General features: G+C 35.6%; 1 protein-coding gene across 2 annotated transcripts in view; it reads left to right on the top strand.

Moving 5' to 3' along the window:
- Window positions 1-19,792, top strand: part of Arhgap15 (Rho GTPase activating protein 15) — a 609,508-nt gene that overhangs the window by 27,619 nt on the left and 562,097 nt on the right. For both annotated transcript variants that reach the window (XM_021237176.2, XM_021237181.2), the window contains one exon: window positions 2,442-2,620. In XM_021237176.2, the coding sequence (XP_021092835.1) occupies window positions 2,456-2,620 (165 nt within the window). In that variant the 5' untranslated portion in view covers window positions 2,442-2,455. The remainder of the gene's footprint in view (window positions 1-2,441; window positions 2,621-19,792) is intronic.

The raw sequence follows: 19,792 nt of genomic DNA, 5'->3' as shown, positions 1-19,792 counted from the left end.
ACACATGTAACTTAAAGAAGAGATTTAATTTGGCTCATGTTTTTGAAGGATTTGGTTCATGGTTAGTGGGCTCCAAGGCAGGAACATCATGGCAGAAGGTATGACAGAGTGAAGCTGTTTAGTTCATGGCAGCAGGGAAGCAGAGCAGGGAACAGAGCCAGAGAGAAAGGCGTAAGGCAATGAAATTGTCACAATTAAGCTTAACTATCACACAATCATTGTAATGAAAATAATGAACATATCATCAAGCCCAAAAGTTTATTTGTATTTAGCATAATTCTTTCTTGCCTGCATCCTCCCCCTAAGCAACACTGGTCAGCTTTTGGTCATATATTAGTTTACATTTTTAAAAGAGAGTATAGAAATAAAAAAAATCATAGAGATATTCTTCTTTTTTCATTTCCTCTGCAATGGCTTTATTCACTAGATAACAGTTCTCCTTGTATATATCAATAGTCTCTTTCTGGGGCCAGGGATTTAGCTCAGTGGTTCCACTGCCTGCCTTGCAAGCGCAAGGACCTGAGTTCGATCTCTGGTACCAAAAAAAATAGTCTCTTTCTGTTTATTGTTTATTGCTTTCATTGTGTAAATATACTAGAATTTGTTTCTATGTGTTGTCTTTTTGGAATAAGATATCTCTTTCTGCCAGAGTAGTTGGGAAAATTATTAGTCTGTCCAATCCTCAATTTTGTCCTTTATAAAAATATTGGTTGAAAGCCTATTTCATAAAAGTTTTGTAAGAATTAAACCATTAAGAACATTGCTTATCAAATAGTAAAAGATAAATGTTGGCTTGCTGTCTAAACTGTTATTCAATTGTTTTCTGGTACTAATTGCAAGGTAATACTTTTCATCCTATTAAAATAGGAGTAGGAATAGTTTATTCATTTTAATATTCACCCAGTGTGGCCATTGCCCTATTGTCCATCTAACAAATATAGGAATACAGTGGACTCTAGAGTTACGACTGGCCTGACATATGAACAATTTGGGTTATGACTGGAATTTTAGTTTTAATTTATGATCAAAGACTTGAGTTATGACATGAATGCTGGTCACTTGTACTTCCAGATGGTCTCAGCTACAGATTTAACCTGTAAAGAGTTCTTCAAGGAACATTACAACATCTTTTCCTGTGTGGGGTTAATTGAGAAATCCTGGGCCAATGTCTCTCTAAGAACACTGAGATCTGCCTGTGTACAGGAGAGAGACTTTGAAGGGTGTGTAGAGGAGCCTGTGCCTTCAATTGACCAATTTGAGTTACAACCAGCCCTCATGAATGAATTAAGTTTGTAAGTCAAGGGTCCACTGTACCCTTATTGTTGTTTCCTAAAAGTACAATCATGCCTTTGAATTGTACTAGCTTTTGTAAGTGCCTAGTTATTTTTTTTCCAGCGTTGTATAGGAATGCCCAGTGCCCAGTATGCAAAGTCCACATAGTTAAGAGTTGGAGGCAACAGTCAGGCAAAAAGAAGATCTGCTTCAGCCAATTCAGAAGCTGGGTTTGCATTGCAGATGTTGCTTTAATGAGATGATTTATCCATTTGGAAAAATTTAGATGCCATTGGAGAGGATCATGAATGTGTGAGGAACCACCTAAAGCTCTTCCTCTTATGCCACCACTGTTTAGTTATCTTTGTTCCCATCCAAATTATTACTGTTGCTCCTTTAAAGTATGCCCATGCTGAATTTTCTTGCCTAAATCAGATTCCTTCTTCTAATATAGATACATAGATATAAATATAGGTATATAGAGAGAAATAGACATAGAGAAAATTGATAGATATAAATAAGTGGTATAGATTTTCTTTATTTTTATATTATTTGTAAATATTATGCCTACCTAAACTAACAAACCTAGTTTAGTTCACAGATGTCAATAGAGGAAAGAATTTTAAGTTCTCCCTAAGGATATTGGAGGTGGGGCCCATCAAATGTGATGTGACACCACTTCTACTCTCCCTTAAATCTGACCAGATTAATATGGATTTTATGTTCAGGACCAGCAGTGAAAACAGCAACAACAACAACAGTACAGGTTGTAATGTTCATGAGTGTAGAATGGGTAACAGATAAGTGAAGTTGTGAATCAAAAGAGTGTATATCCTAGTGATTACTTGGTACTATCATTTATATATAGGGAAGATTGTATCAGATTGCTATTACTTTCTTAATAGAATTAGGAATTACACAGATTATGACGTGCCTCCTACAACCTTCTGAAAACATCTATCTTACATACTACTCTTCATCCATAGAAGTCCCAACTGATACTTACAAAATAACTATCTTTTTTTTCACTACTCAGAGAGGTGGAAACTCTTTTTTTCAAATTTATTTAATTTTAATATCCTACCAATTAATAGGGACATACATCCACCAAGAGTTTTTCATGGGAAAAGTATATATTTAGATTAACATAATTTTTTTTATTTTATCAGGATACCACTGTAATATGAAGAGATCTACGAATTCTGATGCCTCTATGGAAACACAGAATCCTACCCACCAAGGCACAGGAGCTGTGCAAATGAGAATAAAAAACACCAACAGCCACCACGACAGGCTGAGCCAAACTAAATCCATGATCCTCACTGATGTTGGGAAGGTCACTGAACCTGTAAGTCAAATGTGCCAGATATCTCTTGTTCACTTAGCATACAGAACTTCATTTTTTTTAAAAGAGCAAATTAGTTTTGTTTTATTTGTTTTCCTAATGTGCAGTAGAAAACTGTTTTCGCAATGCATTTTATTTTGCCTACTTATAGTCGTAATAATATCCCGAGTTGCACGAGAAGAGCTGGGTCTAATCCAGAGTGATAAAGTGGATTTGGAGCTAGGCTGAAGAACACCTTTGACTCATTTTAAGGGCCTCTACTCTCATGCTTCAGTGTCATAAAAATAATGAGGTTATGCTAGCATGTGGTGTTTGTACTTCCAAATACAGTACATCACTTTGAAAAGCCAGAGGCTAAAATTAGCTAAGAATAAAGTGAGAAACTACATCTTTTAAAAAAATGTGAAAATCTCTTTCTTAAAATCTCCTAATAATATACGGTAGTAGAAATTACTACTTGATTTGAAATGGGCTCAAATGACTGAAATGGTGTGGCTATTTAAGATTTGGAGAGGAAGACATTTTGTCTCGATAATGTGTCATTAGGAAGATTTGAAATAAAATAGTTAGAGATGAACTCTACTGCCAATTGTGTCCCTGGCCCTGCACGCATCCTGAGCCACTAAACCCACTGATTACGATGAGTCTCCTCTGGTTAATTTTCCTCCATAATGGTGGTAACTTGCAGCTGAGGCCATAGGATGTTACAAAATTATTTATGCAATGTTAGCCATTCTTTTGGACCCCAGATCTATTTTGTTTCGCACAGTGAAAGCAAGAGGGAAAAAACAGGTTAGCTAGGGACAGGCTGAGACCCAGTCACCCTGCAGAAACATGTGAGCTACAATTGAGTGTTCTGCTAATATCATAGGAGCCTATGAAATATTCAGCTCCCTGAGTTATTAAGTGAGATAAACTTGCTGAGGATCATGTTACCGATTACATTTATTCTTCATGTTTCACTCAAATTTCAAGTAAAACATTAACCCACAGCAATCTCAGGAGCTTGAGAAATATATGAATTTAATTGTTCTTTCCTCAGGTGTTATAGACAAATTTAGCATGAGGAAGCCAGTGATTATTTTGGTGGACTGAAAAACATCCTTAGATAAGGTAACTAATGAGAAAAGCATTTTCCTGTATTTACTTTCTCATTTAAAGCTATTGTCTGCTGGGAGGCACAACACTGTTAGTTCACTTTCCTTTTAAAACCACTAAAATGTTCCTCAAGTATGAACTTGAGACAACGGTTAGAGTAAATTACTGGAATCACTATATGCATTATCTGTAAGAACTGTACCTTTGAAAAAGTTTAAAAGTTAAGTATATTTAATGATGCCTAACATATTTTATTGGCTGTGTTTAACAAAAGGCACTATGCCGCAGTTGTTTTTGACAAGCATGAAAACATCACAGCATGAGACTGCAAAAGGAATTATGGAGAGAAATTACAAGTGATCCATCTCTCAATGAATTATCCACCTCAATAGCCCGCAGAACTCAGCTACCAATTAACACCTACTTTATTACATGTTGGGATGTACTTAATAACTTTCATGTGTTTATGCACTATTACCTTGACTGATGCCTCTTGTACAATTAGGCATAATTGGCATATCAATATGCAAAAGTTAAAAGGATTAACCCTCTTAAAACTAATGAGCATTTCTGTATCCAGCTGCTAAATGAGACAAAATTAGCATTTTCCACTTTTGGGCAGGATTTTATCATGCAGTTTCTCATTGTTGATATTACCTTGTTACATAACTTTAGTTTGGGGGGTTGTATGCTGGACTGCAAGAGAATAAGAGTTTTCCAAAGTTGAATTAGCTATAATTATCCCAGCTTTTGTTTCCGCATTCTTAGCCTGGGCAATATGCATTCCATGATAAGGAACAAAAATAAAAGTTACTTTTGGTTATGTGTGCTCAGTGCATAATTATATAAAAGGGGTATTTTAGTGAGGATATGTCATTTCACCGAGAAGACTTGGCTCAGAGATCCTGTATTGAAAGCTTGCCATGGCACTAATTTTCTCTCAGTTCTTTTCATCTCTTTTTTCCATGCACAATTTTCTGACTAGATACTGACAGAATGTAAAGTATTTTGGCATATTTATTCAAACAAGCCTGTTAAAGTTATCTGCTTAAGCTAAACTAAAAACTTGATTTTTCAGAAGTTGGACCTCACGGGGTGAGGTCAAGGGGGAGATTTTTGAATTTAGGAGAAGTAGAAAGCGATGTACTCTAAAATGTGAGCACATGTTCATATGAAGCGCTGCTTGCTTTAATAGTGGCACATCCATGTAATTTTTAGAGAAAAATGTGTGTACTTAAAGACCATACTTATGTTATGCACCCTCTTTAATAAATATGTCTCAACTGTGTTACCTGTTCACCAGTATAGTAAGAATCCAAGTCTCTTATGAACTTACTGAACTGTATGATAACACAAGCGCCTGTATTGATTTATTATAAAAATTACTTTGAATGTTCTAGGGTCACATCACTTATACAGTGTTGGCATTAATTTGTAAATATTATTTTATTTTGTCTGTGCACCTAGAACACAATATGAAATCCTCCTATGTATGCCTTTAAGTATTTTAAGGGTTCTCTAATTATTTTTAATTAAAATCTCTTAAGTATTTTAAATTAAAGATTATTTTGAAATGGCAAAGTATTTGCTTAACCCTAAATTTAGGAACACAGATGAATTTACTTGTTCATTTAAAAATTTTGGTGACATAAATGTTGCCGGAAATGTTCCAGTAAAACTGTTGTCAATTTTCCAGTAATTTATTGGTGTTATGCATTATTGTCTTTAAACCCCAAATAATTATTTTTATTTGGTTAAAAAAATCAATGCCTTTTAAAAGTTCAGTAAGTTTGCTTTGCTACCTGGGGAATGTTGGGGAGATGGCAACAGTGCAGGGATATGATTTGCAAAAAAAAAAATTGCTCTTCTGTGAGAGAGATCTAGGGAGATCCATGTAGTGTGGAAGGCAGCTTTTGGGTCTCAGTGATTTGCTGTCTCATCCTGAGACCTTGACTGCAGCCTTTTAAAGGTGGATGGATTATTTACCAGAATATGCTAAGCAGAAAAGCAGGGCTGAATGAGAGTAAATGGGGCAAGTGAAGTGTGCCCCTTTAAGGGCTAAAAAGGCTAATGTGCAATCCTGCAAATGGCTAATGCAAAGGGTTTAACGTGCTTTGATGGTATTTATAAGAGGGATGCTCCAGCCTACGAGTCAGTTTGGAATAGATATTAATGAAGAGTTTAAATAGCCTAAATCAGCAAACTGCAGACATAGGATTTACAAGCAGGGGCAATTTCAGCATTTAATGCTGGTGCCTCAAGCAGCAACTTGTATGAATATTCACCATTTCCATCTTGAAAACCCACAGAAGGTCATTACTTCATTCATGACCATCATGAACAGGAAAATATCTTTTTATTGGTGTTCGGATAGTGTTAGGTCGAGCCATTCCTAAACATTAACATACAAGCCTCCTTTTCCTTCCATTAACAGACTGTGTTGGTTCATTTTTCTTTTTAATGTAGTATCAGGAAAAAGAGGAAACAATTTCCTTTTGTTTCTTACTTCTGTGATTTAGGATACTTGCCAAAGTTGTGGCTAGCCAACAAGGCAGACATACAAATTGCTACTAAAAATATAAGCCTTCTGTTTAGGAGAGTTCTTAAGAAATATTATGAGATTGTAGGGCTTGTCCATGTTTACTTCAAATCAAGCTCATAGTTAGGTTTGAGGCTTTGTTTGTATAAATTGTCCTGAAGTGGATCCTGATATTTAATTAAAATGACACTAAATCACATTGAATTGATAAGACTTGGCATCTCAAACAAAGGTAATTGCCCGTATTGGTTTTGTGCAAAAATAGCGCTGCTTGGAAAACGTGCAGCCAACACAGACTGTCAGCTCCATTTATAGATCAATATGTGAAAACCATTGATCAGCTAGGCATGTGTAACAGTAACACTTTGCATTTATTTGTTGTTTTTAATACCACATTAAGGCTTACAGGATTATAGGCTTCCTAAATATTTTGACTTCTTCATAAATATATGATCTGTTGCATGTTAATTAAATGAGAGTCTGCAGCCATTTCTAAAATTGTTTTTAGTTTGATGATTTCCTTTTATTTCTGTGGATCATATGATCTGAAAATGGATTAGTTTCCTTCTGCATAAAGATTATTAAAGCTTATTTTAATGTGTCCTATTTAGTATGAGATGTGACTGCCTTTTTTGCTTTGAAAAATATAGATACAGACAATTATTTTCTCTTAGCGAGTGGCTGATCTCTTTTTATTAACTGGGCATTCCTGGTGCTCACAGCAGAATTATTTCTGAACATATTTTGCACACCCTGTAGATAATGGGCCTTCTTGATTTCCTTGATAGAATTTATTTTCTTCCTTTTCTTTTTATCTAGCACTGTAGTAGAGGCATCTCATCAGACATTATGGGGAAAATAAACTGATTATCTCAATTAAATTCTAGACACACACAAATATAATTTGAATTTTAGTTTTCTGATTTGAGAACAAGCCTTATGTACTTTTCTTACACACTGCATTCTGCAGTTAAATCTTTCTTATCTTATTTGAGTAAGGACCGTGTTTTGTTCCTAATCTTTATTGGACTATTGTAGATGACATTTGTAAGCCATTTTGGTGTATAAGGAAAAGCTGGAGGACGGTGGAGTAAGACTGTTCATAGATCCAAGCTTCTGATATGAGTACGCAATAATGTGTCTTTTATTGCAATTTTCTTTGCCAGTGAGAGGCCAATTCTGTTGAGAAATATTTTTATATCCTCTATATACATTAGGAATTCTACTTTCAAGATGATATTTAATGTAATAACAGAAATATTTTCAGAAAGAACAAAAAACAGTAACAAACATGAAATTCAAAAGTCAGCTAAGGTAACCAGTGTGGGGTAGTTTGCAATCATGCTGCAGAACAGATGAAAAAGTTTCTTACTGAGAATTTTGACTTTTGCACAATGTGTCTTAGGGGAAGAGAAGATTCAAACCCCACCAGACATTTCTTTCTCTTCCTTTCCACACCACAGCATCTCATGATGTGAAAATCCTTACTATGTACCATCTTGAAACGTACCAAGTACAAACTGGACTTTCCAAAATGTTGAGAAAGTTTAAAGTGACATTGTCCACAACTTAAGAATGAGTCAGGGATTGCAAATTCATGTAATGTAACTGTGCTGTCTCTATTTTACCTTGAGCATAGCTAAATTTATTTATAATCTACTGATTGAACATGGAGCTGAATGTACATGAGATACATTTTTTTAAAAGTTAGTCCTCTGATTACTAATTTGAATCCAAAACTCTAACCTTGTTAGCATCTGGACTTATTTCCATAATAACAACCCCTTCAGAACCTACAAAGTAATGAATAATTGACAACAAATGAAATGTTTTGATAGTTGTCGGCACAAAGCATGTTTAATGTTTTGTGTTGCTTCCTAGCTAATTATGTAGATGACACATTTGTCAGACCTTGACTGCCATTAGAAACGTGTTTCCAGAGGGGAGAAAAACAGGCTATTCATAGAGTAATTAACTAGAATGCTCAATGACCTGTGAGAGATTCAAATCGCTGCCAGTTCAGACATTGTTTTGTTACAGAGCAGAGGGGTAATTAAAATTCCAAATTACAGTCCTATGATGGAGCATTTGTTTGTTGACAGTATACTCTTACTCTAGTTTGTTAATTCTTTTTTAAATTGCTTCTAATCCATTTTATAGCTTTAGGAGTTCCGTCTTTGAATTTACTGACAACTAATATTATGGTAAATTGTACTTCAATGGAGTACTGCATGCTTCAGTTTCAAGGGAACACAAGGTGGGTGGGATAAAAGAGCTCCTTCCCCAAACTGACATACCAGGTCCTGCCCATAGCTGTGCCACTAATGTGGAGCATCTTGTTAAGTACTCTGTTTCCAACTCTGTGTCCAGGAGAAATGTCCTGCTGAAAAATACAGAGATAAAGGAGGAAAATAATGACATCTGAAAAAGGAGAAACAAACCTAGTCCCCAGCAAGAAATGATTGATCAAGTGTTCTGGTTCCGAGAAGGAGAGAGAACTTAGAGCTGAGGATTACCCAGAGAGGAAGGCTGAGACCAAACATGGCAGTGGATACAACAGTCTGTGGGAGCTCACATCGCTCACTCAGTGTGACAGGTGCTACAGCAATACCTCAGTCTCAGGTCAATAACAAACCATGGGATCACCGGGGGTCACCTGTGAGATTTTCTTGAAGTAACAGAAGAGTTTCCAAAACTGGAGGGCTAAAACAGTCTAAAACAATTCAGTTCCAGTGCAACATTTATTTAGGTTGCTGAAAGTGAGAATATAGTTTTATTAAAAAGATCTGACAGAAGTCACACGGCGTTTGATGCAGGCAAACTGACAGAGGCATCCAGTGAGCACTGATTATCCCGAAGTCACTGTCAGCTAGGATTGATTTTCACTTTCTCCGTTTATGTAATGGTTCCTGTAATACAGCTGACCCCGAATCACGTTACCTTGTCATTTCTCTGCATGGATCAAGAAGAGATGAGCTGAAAATAGCTAGACACTGACCTTGAACTTGCCAGAAAAGTGAGAAGTGACAGTGGGGTTTTTCTGTAGTACTTGTACAAAGACGAAGTCACGCTGCTCTGTTTTGAGTTCACCGTTCGCAGCACAAGGGGGCAGAGCGGCACTGAAGATCACAGGTAAAGGCGCCTCAGCACGGGGTATAAAGCCAGAAACACTAAGTGAGAGCCAGAGGTCTCATTTTTACATCTTAGCTTAGACATAAAGGAGAATTATTGATGAATCAAAATCTCAGGTCCCCTTTTGTTCATAATCAGTAATCTGAAAGTGTACATTCTAATTAAAGGAGGTTACCTAATACTCTGAGCAGCAGCAACTATGCTTTTCTCTACATGATTTGCAGCGTTTCTTACTTAATTCACATAACACTCTTCACTCTAAAAATGACTTTGAAACCATAGTCAGTATTATTAAGAGAATTTTATGGCAAACTTCCAAGGTGATATGTCATTTCAGCTATCAAGTGATTTAAACATTCTTTTCTTTTCGTATTTATCAAGTATCACCAGACAAAATTAATATTGGAGAGTGTTATAAGATGAGGTGCACTCACAAATAAGTAGAATGTGAGCTAGAAAATGGTGTTTGCCATTTGATTTAGGGGCTGCCATTTGATTTAAGTGTTCATTTTTTCAATTTTAATATTTGCCTCAATTTTTGAGTGTCTATTAATAGATGGTCAATGCGAGCTTGATTAATCAAAACACACAATATGTTGCATATTGTCCTTTGCTTGCTAGTACTTAGTTAAACTAAATCATTGTTTTTCTGATAGTAGATGTTGCTACTAAATGACACTCAAAGAACTTGCCAAGTGAGGCAGAGAACTGAAGCAGGTTGAGAAAAAGAAGAACAAACACTGATGCAATTATCCTCCAGGATGTAAGTGCCTTTTGTAAGGGCACAACAGCATCTTCGCGTAGGTAATGGCACAATATTTTTGCAATCCTCTAAAGTAACTACATCTCTTCTTACATACAATAGATTCTGCATGTGTGTAAATTTAGTGTATATACATATGTATATGTACTTTATATCTGACTAGATAAGTAGTATATATAACCTATATTTAGAATAACTATGTCATCACAGAAATCTATAACACCTAAATTTTTACCTCTGTAGAAGAGAAGCATAATTCCCCTGACTTGGAAGACTTTGATATTAGAGTAAGGGTGTATGACAGGGGCACTTATGGATTTACAGGTATAAAATTTGTATGTCTAAAATTCACATATTTGAAAGCAATGCTGAGGAGCACTTCCATTTCTTGAGAGTCATACAGTGACTTTGCAGTCTTACTACCTCTGTATGCTGAAGATCTCCAGGTGCCCTCTCCTAGCAGGTAGCAAACCTCTCCCTAAATGGCTGATTAGCCTCTTTTTCTGAGGTCAAGGCAGACATAAAGGTGTTGGCTGTAAAACACTTCTCCAGAGTTCTGGGTTTTTATAATTTTTTTCTTTCACTTTCCTTCAGTGTATGAGGCTTTTAATAAGGGACTTCAGTCCCTGATGTGTTCAGATTCAGTTCATTGTTACCATCTGTTTAATTGTCCTCTCAGGTTTGTGTTGGGAAGCATGAACGTGTTTTATCCAGCTTTTGAATCCCTGTGTTCCTAAAGATCTGTGGGTAAAGTATGTGTCAGTTTTCAAAGAGCGCATTAAAAACTGATAAGCAGAACCATCTCCAAACAATAACATGGAATTCAAAGGCATCATTTTGTACATTAATGCATTTCGTAACTAATTAGCAAACACACAGCAAGGCAATGTAGCACACTCACAGAAATGACGCCACCCTCTACACACAATCTCATATGCTCTCCTTTGAAGTGATCAGTTTTATGACTCCTATTTACTTCAAATGCAGTGACAATATGTTTAGTGAGGGAAGAGATATGGGATTTGATTTGGAACAGCATGTGTGGTTGTCATATGACAAGCAGGTTTAATGATGTATTAAACTTAAAGAGATACCATATAGTAAAAAATAATAAATAAAACAAGGACAGAATCTTTAGGAAATATGAAAAAACACAGGAAATTTAGTTATTTTATTCCTTGTCCACTGCCCCCTACCCCTGCATCGTTGCTGCTATTATTACTAATATACCACATCCTTATTTCTCCTGGAGAACCACCAGAAAGTTTTTTGTTGTTGTTGTTTTGTTTTGGTTTTTTCCTGGTGGCAATTATTGTCACCATTCTATCTAATGCATTTTTCCATAGGCAAAGACCACTGGAGAAAATATTGTACTGGCTGGGACAGACTTCCCACCAGTTTATGTTCAAATTATTGACATATCAGTATTTGGGTGAAATTAAGAAATAGTATATAATGAAACCAATCAAATTTGAGTATATTAATATCAAAATAGTTTAGAGGTCTTCTGGAACTCCAGACCAGAAAAAGAAATAAATGAGGTGCATTAGAACAAACAAAGAAGCCAAATGGCACTGAATGTGTCATTCTTATTTACCCCTTAGGAGGTGATTTTGATAAGTGAACATTTTTCTCTGAGATTCTAAGATATGATTAGATTAAGATTGTGTTTGAACATGTTTAAAAACGGTAGTTTTGTTTGAATGTAAGTGCCTTTCCCCAGTACCATAAACAGTAGTGTTCATACCACTTTTCTCTTTTTACCTCTATAAGACGAAACCAATACTGTTCTTGCCTTCTGCTCTTATATTATCTCTGTGGAGGAAGAGGAATAATGATGACACCAAACTTCCCTCCATTACTTTTGGATATCTGACCTGCTTTCTTCTCCACAGGGTAAAAGAAAGCTACAGTCTTCATATTTCCAATGAGAAGGGCCATGTGTCTCCTTGCATTGAATTGTCTTAGATCATATCATGTAGCACAAAGTGACCCAGTATAGGAAGACAGGAAAACAAAATGACAGTTTTGTTTGCTCTAGTGTAAACTCTAACATCAAAACAAGGGGGCAAAACCTAGAGGGCCATGGCCAGATCACACAAATTAAATAACAAGAGCTGATATTCTGCAGCTGAAGAAAATGTATTCAAGCCACAGTCTCTCATCAATAGGAAAAGGTTAATGAATAAATAAGCTTAGCTCAGGTTAGACAAACTGAGTGTAACTACCACTGTTTTTAAAATACATGAAGAAGTGAATTTGGCTGAGACTTGACAACACATCACACACTGTGGTCTCACCTATTGATCACATCCTGACAATGGGTAACCTTTCCTGGCAACTTCCTCTTTTACCATGAATTATTGACAGTGTTAATGCCAATAACACATGACCAAATAGACAGGAAGGAAATTTACATGCCTGCACGTGCTATCCTTTAACTCCATGCTTTTAATATGAAAGAAGGGAAGGAATGGAAAATACGGAAGAAAAAATATTTCTTATCTTGAAAATACTAATGAACTAGCTTTTACTTTAGCAAAGATTATTAAAGTGACATCCTTATAATTTTCATCTAAAACTACAACACATCTAGGGTGATAAAGCCCTAAATATAAGGGAATATGGCTGTTATTTTCCCCCTAGGGTTCAGTATTAGTTAATAGGCCCTATGAAAAGTTACTCTAATGGTGTGTTGTAAGTTCCCTGCTTGACTAATTGCCTGCTTTTTAAATAGTCGCCATCTCAACTTCACTGCTGTGCGTGTTCCTCTGAGCGTTCCCTAAATGTAAAGTGGAAGAGGTTGACTGCTTCCCTCCATACATTCATTCGTCCCTTCATCTCCTCATCCGAGAGACAGTGTCGCCACTTACTGTACAGCAGACTCCTTCCAAAGCTGGGAATACAAAACACAAAGCTTCCCTCTCCTCTTGGAGGGTGCTCCGTGGAGGTAGAATCCGAATCTTGGTAGAGCCCAGGCTCAGTCCCTTTGTTTCTTAGGATTTTTGTCACTGTCACAACCACCTCCCCACTCTCCCACTGGAATTAACATCCTGCCCTTGCGTTTTGTCACACGTATCCTACCCATGGCTGAACTGCAGACTGGCAGATAAGAGACCTTCACTATCTTTTCACTCTCTGTAGGGTTGTAAATCTCAAATGACAACTGTTTTTTCATTTGAAATTGTGGGAATCCCAATTTTTTAACTGAAAAATCCTGACTTTTTAGCTTCATTTAAACTCTCTTTTGTACAGTCTGACGTATTTCTTATGTTTTGTCTCCTTGGTGTGTACAATTTACTGGTACACTTTCTTTGGTAAGATATCAGGTTGCTAATGTTCTTCTTGGGTCAAATTTATCTTTCATTGATTGTTCATGTCCTTCCCTAGTCTTTATTACATTAATCTTAAATTTAATTGAAATAGAAGCAATACTTAATACAAATAATTTGATTTCAATATGAAGAATGAATACAGATGTAATTTAGAAAGTTACAGAGCAAAGAATTTTATCAAAGCAAGAATTTTATCAAATTCTTCAATTTTAAAAGTTTTACTTTGAAATTTGCCTTAGGACCTGGCTTAGCATTGTTCTACAAGTACTCATGATTTATGGAATTTTATGGGGTTGATTATGTTTTTTATTTCATATAATATAAGCCTACCAAAGCAGCCCTACCATTAATGTTGTTCTTTTTCATCTCAGAAGAGCATCCCAGTGTAGTTCTTAAAAGAAACTGCTGGCCATGATACTAATGCATACTTAAAATAAATAAGGTGATAACATTAACTATGAAGGGAATTTCAGATTACATAGGATCAGTTGGTACTTTGGTCTACCTTGAGGCTTACTCTATCTAGGAAAAAAAAAGGATAGAAAACTTTTTTGAAGAGAAATTCAAACTGCGTAGATAAGCTAGGGACAAAATATAGTGTCAGGTATTAACATTAACTAGTCGGTTACCAGCTCTGCTGACACCACAGTGTTTTTTTAAAATCTTTCTGATTATTTGATCATGCACAAAATAGGTGCTATTGAGACTTCATAATTCCTTGTTTTTCTCCTCTGTGGCTCATAGAAGCATAGCCTTTCTATGACGATGAACAAGGAAATTTGGATTAGATTCAATAAAAAAACTGTTTCTAATTTCTTTACTATAAATCTGAGCATCTCTTCAGTTACACTGTGCATTCTAACTACAAGTCCCCCATCTCCTGCCTGACTGTTCAGGTGAAACCAGCCTTAGATTATCCAGGCTTTGAAAGATCACTGATGCATACCTAGAACTCTGACTGCTCTCTTCACCTAAGCTTCATAGCCCTGTTTGAAATGTTTGCTTCTGAAGGTCAGTACTGACTTCATGTCTACGGCTCACTCTCTATGTTGAGGCCAATAGGTTTAAAGCAGGGTTAGAAACAAGGGGCTGTTTTACTGGCCCAATTTTGTCTGCACACATTTTTTATATACCTGGAATGATGTTTATACACTTTTGAATATAATGACTATAGTTGGAGTTACGTTGTTTTTGTCTTCCAAGTTACTTTATTTGGTTGGTCCTGAAGACATTTGAATGGATAATCTTAAAGCTTGTTCATTGATTGGCTTTTGAGAGGAAAGGGCACAATGTGGCAAATTTAGAAACTCAGAGGATGACAGTTGTTAGTCATAAATTTGGAAATGTGGTCTCTACCACATTTCACTGATAGTGTTAAAACAGTCTTTCTTATATAGCTAAAGATGAATTTTCTTATTCAGATTTTCTCATTTGGATTTAATTTCAATTTTAGAATCATACATTATTATAAATTAACAAACATCTTTCTGCCTTTTAGACAATACTAAAAAAGTGACTGTGGTTATCTATGGACATGGTGTTCTCTTGTCACTAAGTTATAAATATTCTGTTTATTCTAGCTTATGTATGATTTGACTCTTGTGGATTTGGTTAAATAGTTCTGAAAACCTGATGAGAATCTACTTTGTATATAAGTGAAGCAATCCACTTCTAAACCTTATCAGAAAGAATCACACCAGACCCTTGAAAATGATAGGGCCGGGGATTTAGCTTGGTGGTTCAGCTGAACCCCTCGCAAGCGCAAGGTCCCGAGAGTTCAATTCCCAGTACCAAAAAAGAAATGAGAATGATGGTAACAGTTCATGATAGTATATAAAATTTAAGTCAACTTAGATTTGATAATATCTAATTACTCATCATTTACTTGATATTTTTATTAATTAAACTTAATTTGAAGTTTTCTAAATTTTTGTTAGAATGTTTCCTTTCACAATATCATGTAATAATCCATAAGAAATGAAAATACATTTAAAAATGAACTCTGAAAATAACCAACTCTGCAGATGAAGCTTTAACTCAGCTCCTCAAGACCAAAATATCTTGTTCTGGGGCATCTATTTTGCCAAATAGAATCCTTTATGGAGACAGAATAGGTTCATGTGAAGAAAATATTTCTCAGGAACAAAGATCAAAGGCCCTCAGAATCTCTAGACTTTAAACTAGCACACTCAATTCAACATAAAGATGTATTTTGTTTAACCCAAATTGTGCTTTTGCCTTTTTTTTTTTTTTTTTTTTTTTTTTTGGTACCAGGGATTGAACTCACTTAGGACCTTGCGCTTGCAAGGCAGGCAGTGGAACCACTGAGCTAAATCCCCAGCCCCTTCCTTTATTTTTAATTTAGCTGATATTTTAACATTGTAAGCTTTCACATGAAAAATTTTATTTGTGACAGCTCTAAAAACTCAGTAATTCAGAGGCTGCTTCCTCCCAAAGAGCAGACAATAATCTGCCAAAACTAAGTAGCTCCTGCCTCATCTGGATGGAACAAGAGTCCCTGAGTTGATGACAGTTAACCAGGGCCTGTTCACTGAAAGCTGTCTCTTTGTGGACATTTGAGTTGGCAGTGTTGGCTTTAACACATATATTCCAGTTTTTGCATGCCCACTGAGGACTGTAAGACTCTGAGCTATCATTCAAACAATTGCGAAAAACATGTCTCCTTTGAGTATTCTTCCAAGTTGCCACTCCTAAGTAGGAACAGCTTTTGAAATAGGAAGAAACATTTATTTCATATATGAAGATGATAATTTACATAACTTTGGGAAACTCTATCCTTTGCTGATTTCCGGAGACAGTAATAAGTGTGCCTGTGGCACACAAATTGCCAAGAATAAATCAAACATACAGTCAAGGGGAGACGTGGCAGCATCCATCCCTGGAGAAGCCCCTTTAGGTTCAGTCAGAACTGTCAGTGGCCAGTGTCATAAGGATAGTAATGCCTTTGTTTGTTAGTAATGAGTATAGTACATGTTCAGTATTTTGACCAGTGACATTTCACTCTAGTAAGGATTAGAAACATTTTTAGATAATGTAAAGCCAGGTGAAAATCATTCCTTCAAGTAAATTTCCATAGTGGATATCTTCCAGGTGCTTTGCCAGTACACAGCAATAAATAGAAGACTAGCAATTATACACTTGAACTAGTATTGGGAAGACCATGAGGCAAATCTGTCTCTGTCTCTTGGCTTTTATGTTAATCTGAACATGCTCATTGATGACTTTGAAACTTCCTATCTACACTTTAAGATGATTAACCTAAAAGGGAAGAAGGTAAAAGGAAATAATGTTTGTAAAGTGCTTAGTAGGGGCACATATGTATTTATTTAAAAGTTACAGAAAATTACTATAATAATTATGCTACCCATTTGCATTGAGTCATTTTACCAGACTTATCTCTGTATCTCTGAGCTGTTATGTGTGCTTCTCTGGCATTTGATCATCTCCTTTCAGCAAAGGAGCTGCCAATATCACCTATGTTCTGAACCATTTTTGACTCAAACCACCTCAAGCTTTTATTCAATCTGTTCCTGATTGACTTTAGCATCTGATGTGAGACAGATCTTTTCTGTGATTTGTTGCTCTTCCAACAACAGTGCTTGCTGCTTTCCATCCTCAGCTATGATTTGGGATGAACTCTAACATTAGAGTAACAGAAAAGTTTACCATGTGGGGGCACCCACTCTGTAGTTATAATAGGAGATTTTGTTAAGCCTTCAAACCAATAATTAAATGAGGAAATTGAGGCACACCTTCAAGGATGTCTGATACCAAAGCCCATGCTTTAGACATTCTAAGCCACACTGTATTGTAGACTTTAAATCCTGACACCCTACTCTTGTGGGAACATTCTGTTACATTCAGTATGACCCAGAGTATGAGTGGGAATTAGAAGAATATTCTCCTTTATGCCTCCTAAAATTCTATTAACCTTTAAATGACCAACTAAAATTCAAATTCTTACTTAAAGTTTTCTCTCATTGACCTTTTTCATCTGAATTGCTGTATTAAATATTTATTTGATAATTTTGTAATTGTCCTTTATATACAGGTATAGTGTACTGCTTTCTGTTTTACTTTGAAATCTTACTAAGCTTTATTACTTTTATTCATCTTTTTATATATTCATATTATAAATCCATAATTAAAGGGAAAATTCCTTAAAGTCAGACATCATATCACTAACCTTAATATAATATCCAATTCAATGGAAAATAGCCTTTAATTTTATTTTAATTTAAAATACTTTAAAACCTTTAAAATATTACATGGTAATTAATATTTAATTAATAATATATATTTTATTTTCTGAAGGAAACTTCCTTGATAATACAGAAAGCACAAATTAGAATGCAGGGAAAAGTCATAATCATGTAGGTGAATAAATTGAACTAAGATGGAAAAATTACACCCATGCATTATCTCATGAATAATGAAGTGACCATTGTGTAAATTGAGGCCGGTGTGAGCAGTTCATCTCTTGTACTGACTGTCTTATAGTTCAATGATTAGAGCACAAGCTGAACAAACAGTAGGCAAACATCCCTCCACAGCACAGGTGTTGTGTTTCAGAATGTCCAGAATTCCATTGCTCTTCTTCCTTCCATCATTTTTTTATATTCATTCAAAAACTGGAACTCCCAGAAAACAGCATGTTAAATATAGTAAGGGACTGAGAGGGGAATAAAACATTCTTGGAACTATAGTGATCACAAATATATTGCTGAAGATGAAGCTAGAGCAAAAAATGAGCATGAGTAGAAAGAAAGATGGAGATTTAATTTTTATATATACTTAATTAGTTGATTACATCAGTGAACTAGTCATGGAAAACAGGAAATGATCCAATTGTATGCAGTAAAACTACACTAGTTAGACTTGTTGCCTAAAAGTTTGATAAACAATGTTTCTTATCAAACTACTGCACATTGTAGGTAACTCCAGGAAGAAAATTCATCTACCCATCTGGATAATGAATTCATTAGAGAAACAGTAACATAACCTTTTATAAACATTATGCACTTGGCCCCAAGTAACAGACAAGTGACAGTGACAAGTAATGAGTTTGAGAGAGAGAGAGAGAAGAAGTAAACAGAAAAAAAGAAAAAATAGAATAGAATAGAATAGAATAGTAATCCAGAAGTAGACATCTTCCCATCAGTTGTAGTGTGCTTGGCTAAAAAATTAAAGACATAAACTTCTTCTCTCTATCCACTCACTATGTTTGCATTTATTTTATTTTCTATTGCTTCCCTTCTCATGGCCAGCAGATGGCTGCTTTACCTTTAAAATTTTAGCTGAATTTCATGCAGGAAAGTAGATGGCAAAGACCAAAAGGCATGTGCAAGCTGAACCTACCCTCCTTCAAATAGCTCTCCTGGAAGATCCATTTAGTGATCTTCACCTAAATCTTACTGTTCACAACTCTATCTCACATTCACATTTAGCTTCAAGGAAAACTAAGAAACGTACATTTTAATCAGGACACTTTACTGCTGCAATTAAAATAATGTCAGATACAAATAAAGGCTAACAAAATATCAGAGGTAAGTAATAGAATCAATTAAGAGTGAAGTAGGGATTCTCATATTTTCTAGATGACCTAGAACTTTGTATTCTACTATGTGTTTAGATTTCATTATTTGATGTACAATCAGAAGCCATTGAAGGATTTTAAACAGCTAAGTCTCATAGCTGTGTGAAGAACAGGTTTGGTTAAGACAGAAAAACAGAAAAATGAAGGCAGTATTAAAGAATCTGTTTTACTCTCTATCCAATACATGAAAACAGCTACATTGGTTGGGTGGAGACAGATGGAGGAAGACAACATAAAAGAATATATTGTGAACACTGAAAAAAAGTTGCAGAAGGATTGGATGTAAGTGGAAAGAAAGAAGGAGGGAGTTTAGATGTCAACATGGGGAAACTGGATGGATGATAGCGCCAATCACTGTGGAGGGAAGGATTGGCCATTTTAGAGATCTGACAAGGTGAGATGTCAAATAATTCATTTTGAGATTTCAGTGATATGTAACAGTTAAGTTACCAAAGGGAGAGTTATGTGAATTTGGAGCTCAGAGGTTTGATATACCTTGGAGATAGAATTGTATTGCCAACCACCAATATACGGCCTTTAATGGCATAAGAATACCCAAGATCCCATTAGAACAAAGTATAAATATAAAAGAGGGCCTAATGCTGCAAGGTAGGCCCGCAAAAAAAGGTAAAGGAATGACAGGAAAGGAAAGCATGAGCCAGGAACATCAGCTGATATCTATGAATTTTGA

Source organism: Heterocephalus glaber, unplaced genomic scaffold (genome assembly GCF_053883595.1).
Source record: "Heterocephalus glaber isolate CG9 unplaced genomic scaffold, H.glaber_assembly_v1.0 deba00000347, whole genome shotgun sequence".
NCBI classification, from domain to species: Eukaryota; Metazoa; Chordata; class Mammalia; order Rodentia; family Bathyergidae; genus Heterocephalus; species Heterocephalus glaber.
The sequence above is the reverse complement of the archived record's forward strand: the minus strand, read 5'-3'. Positions and strand labels throughout refer to the sequence as shown.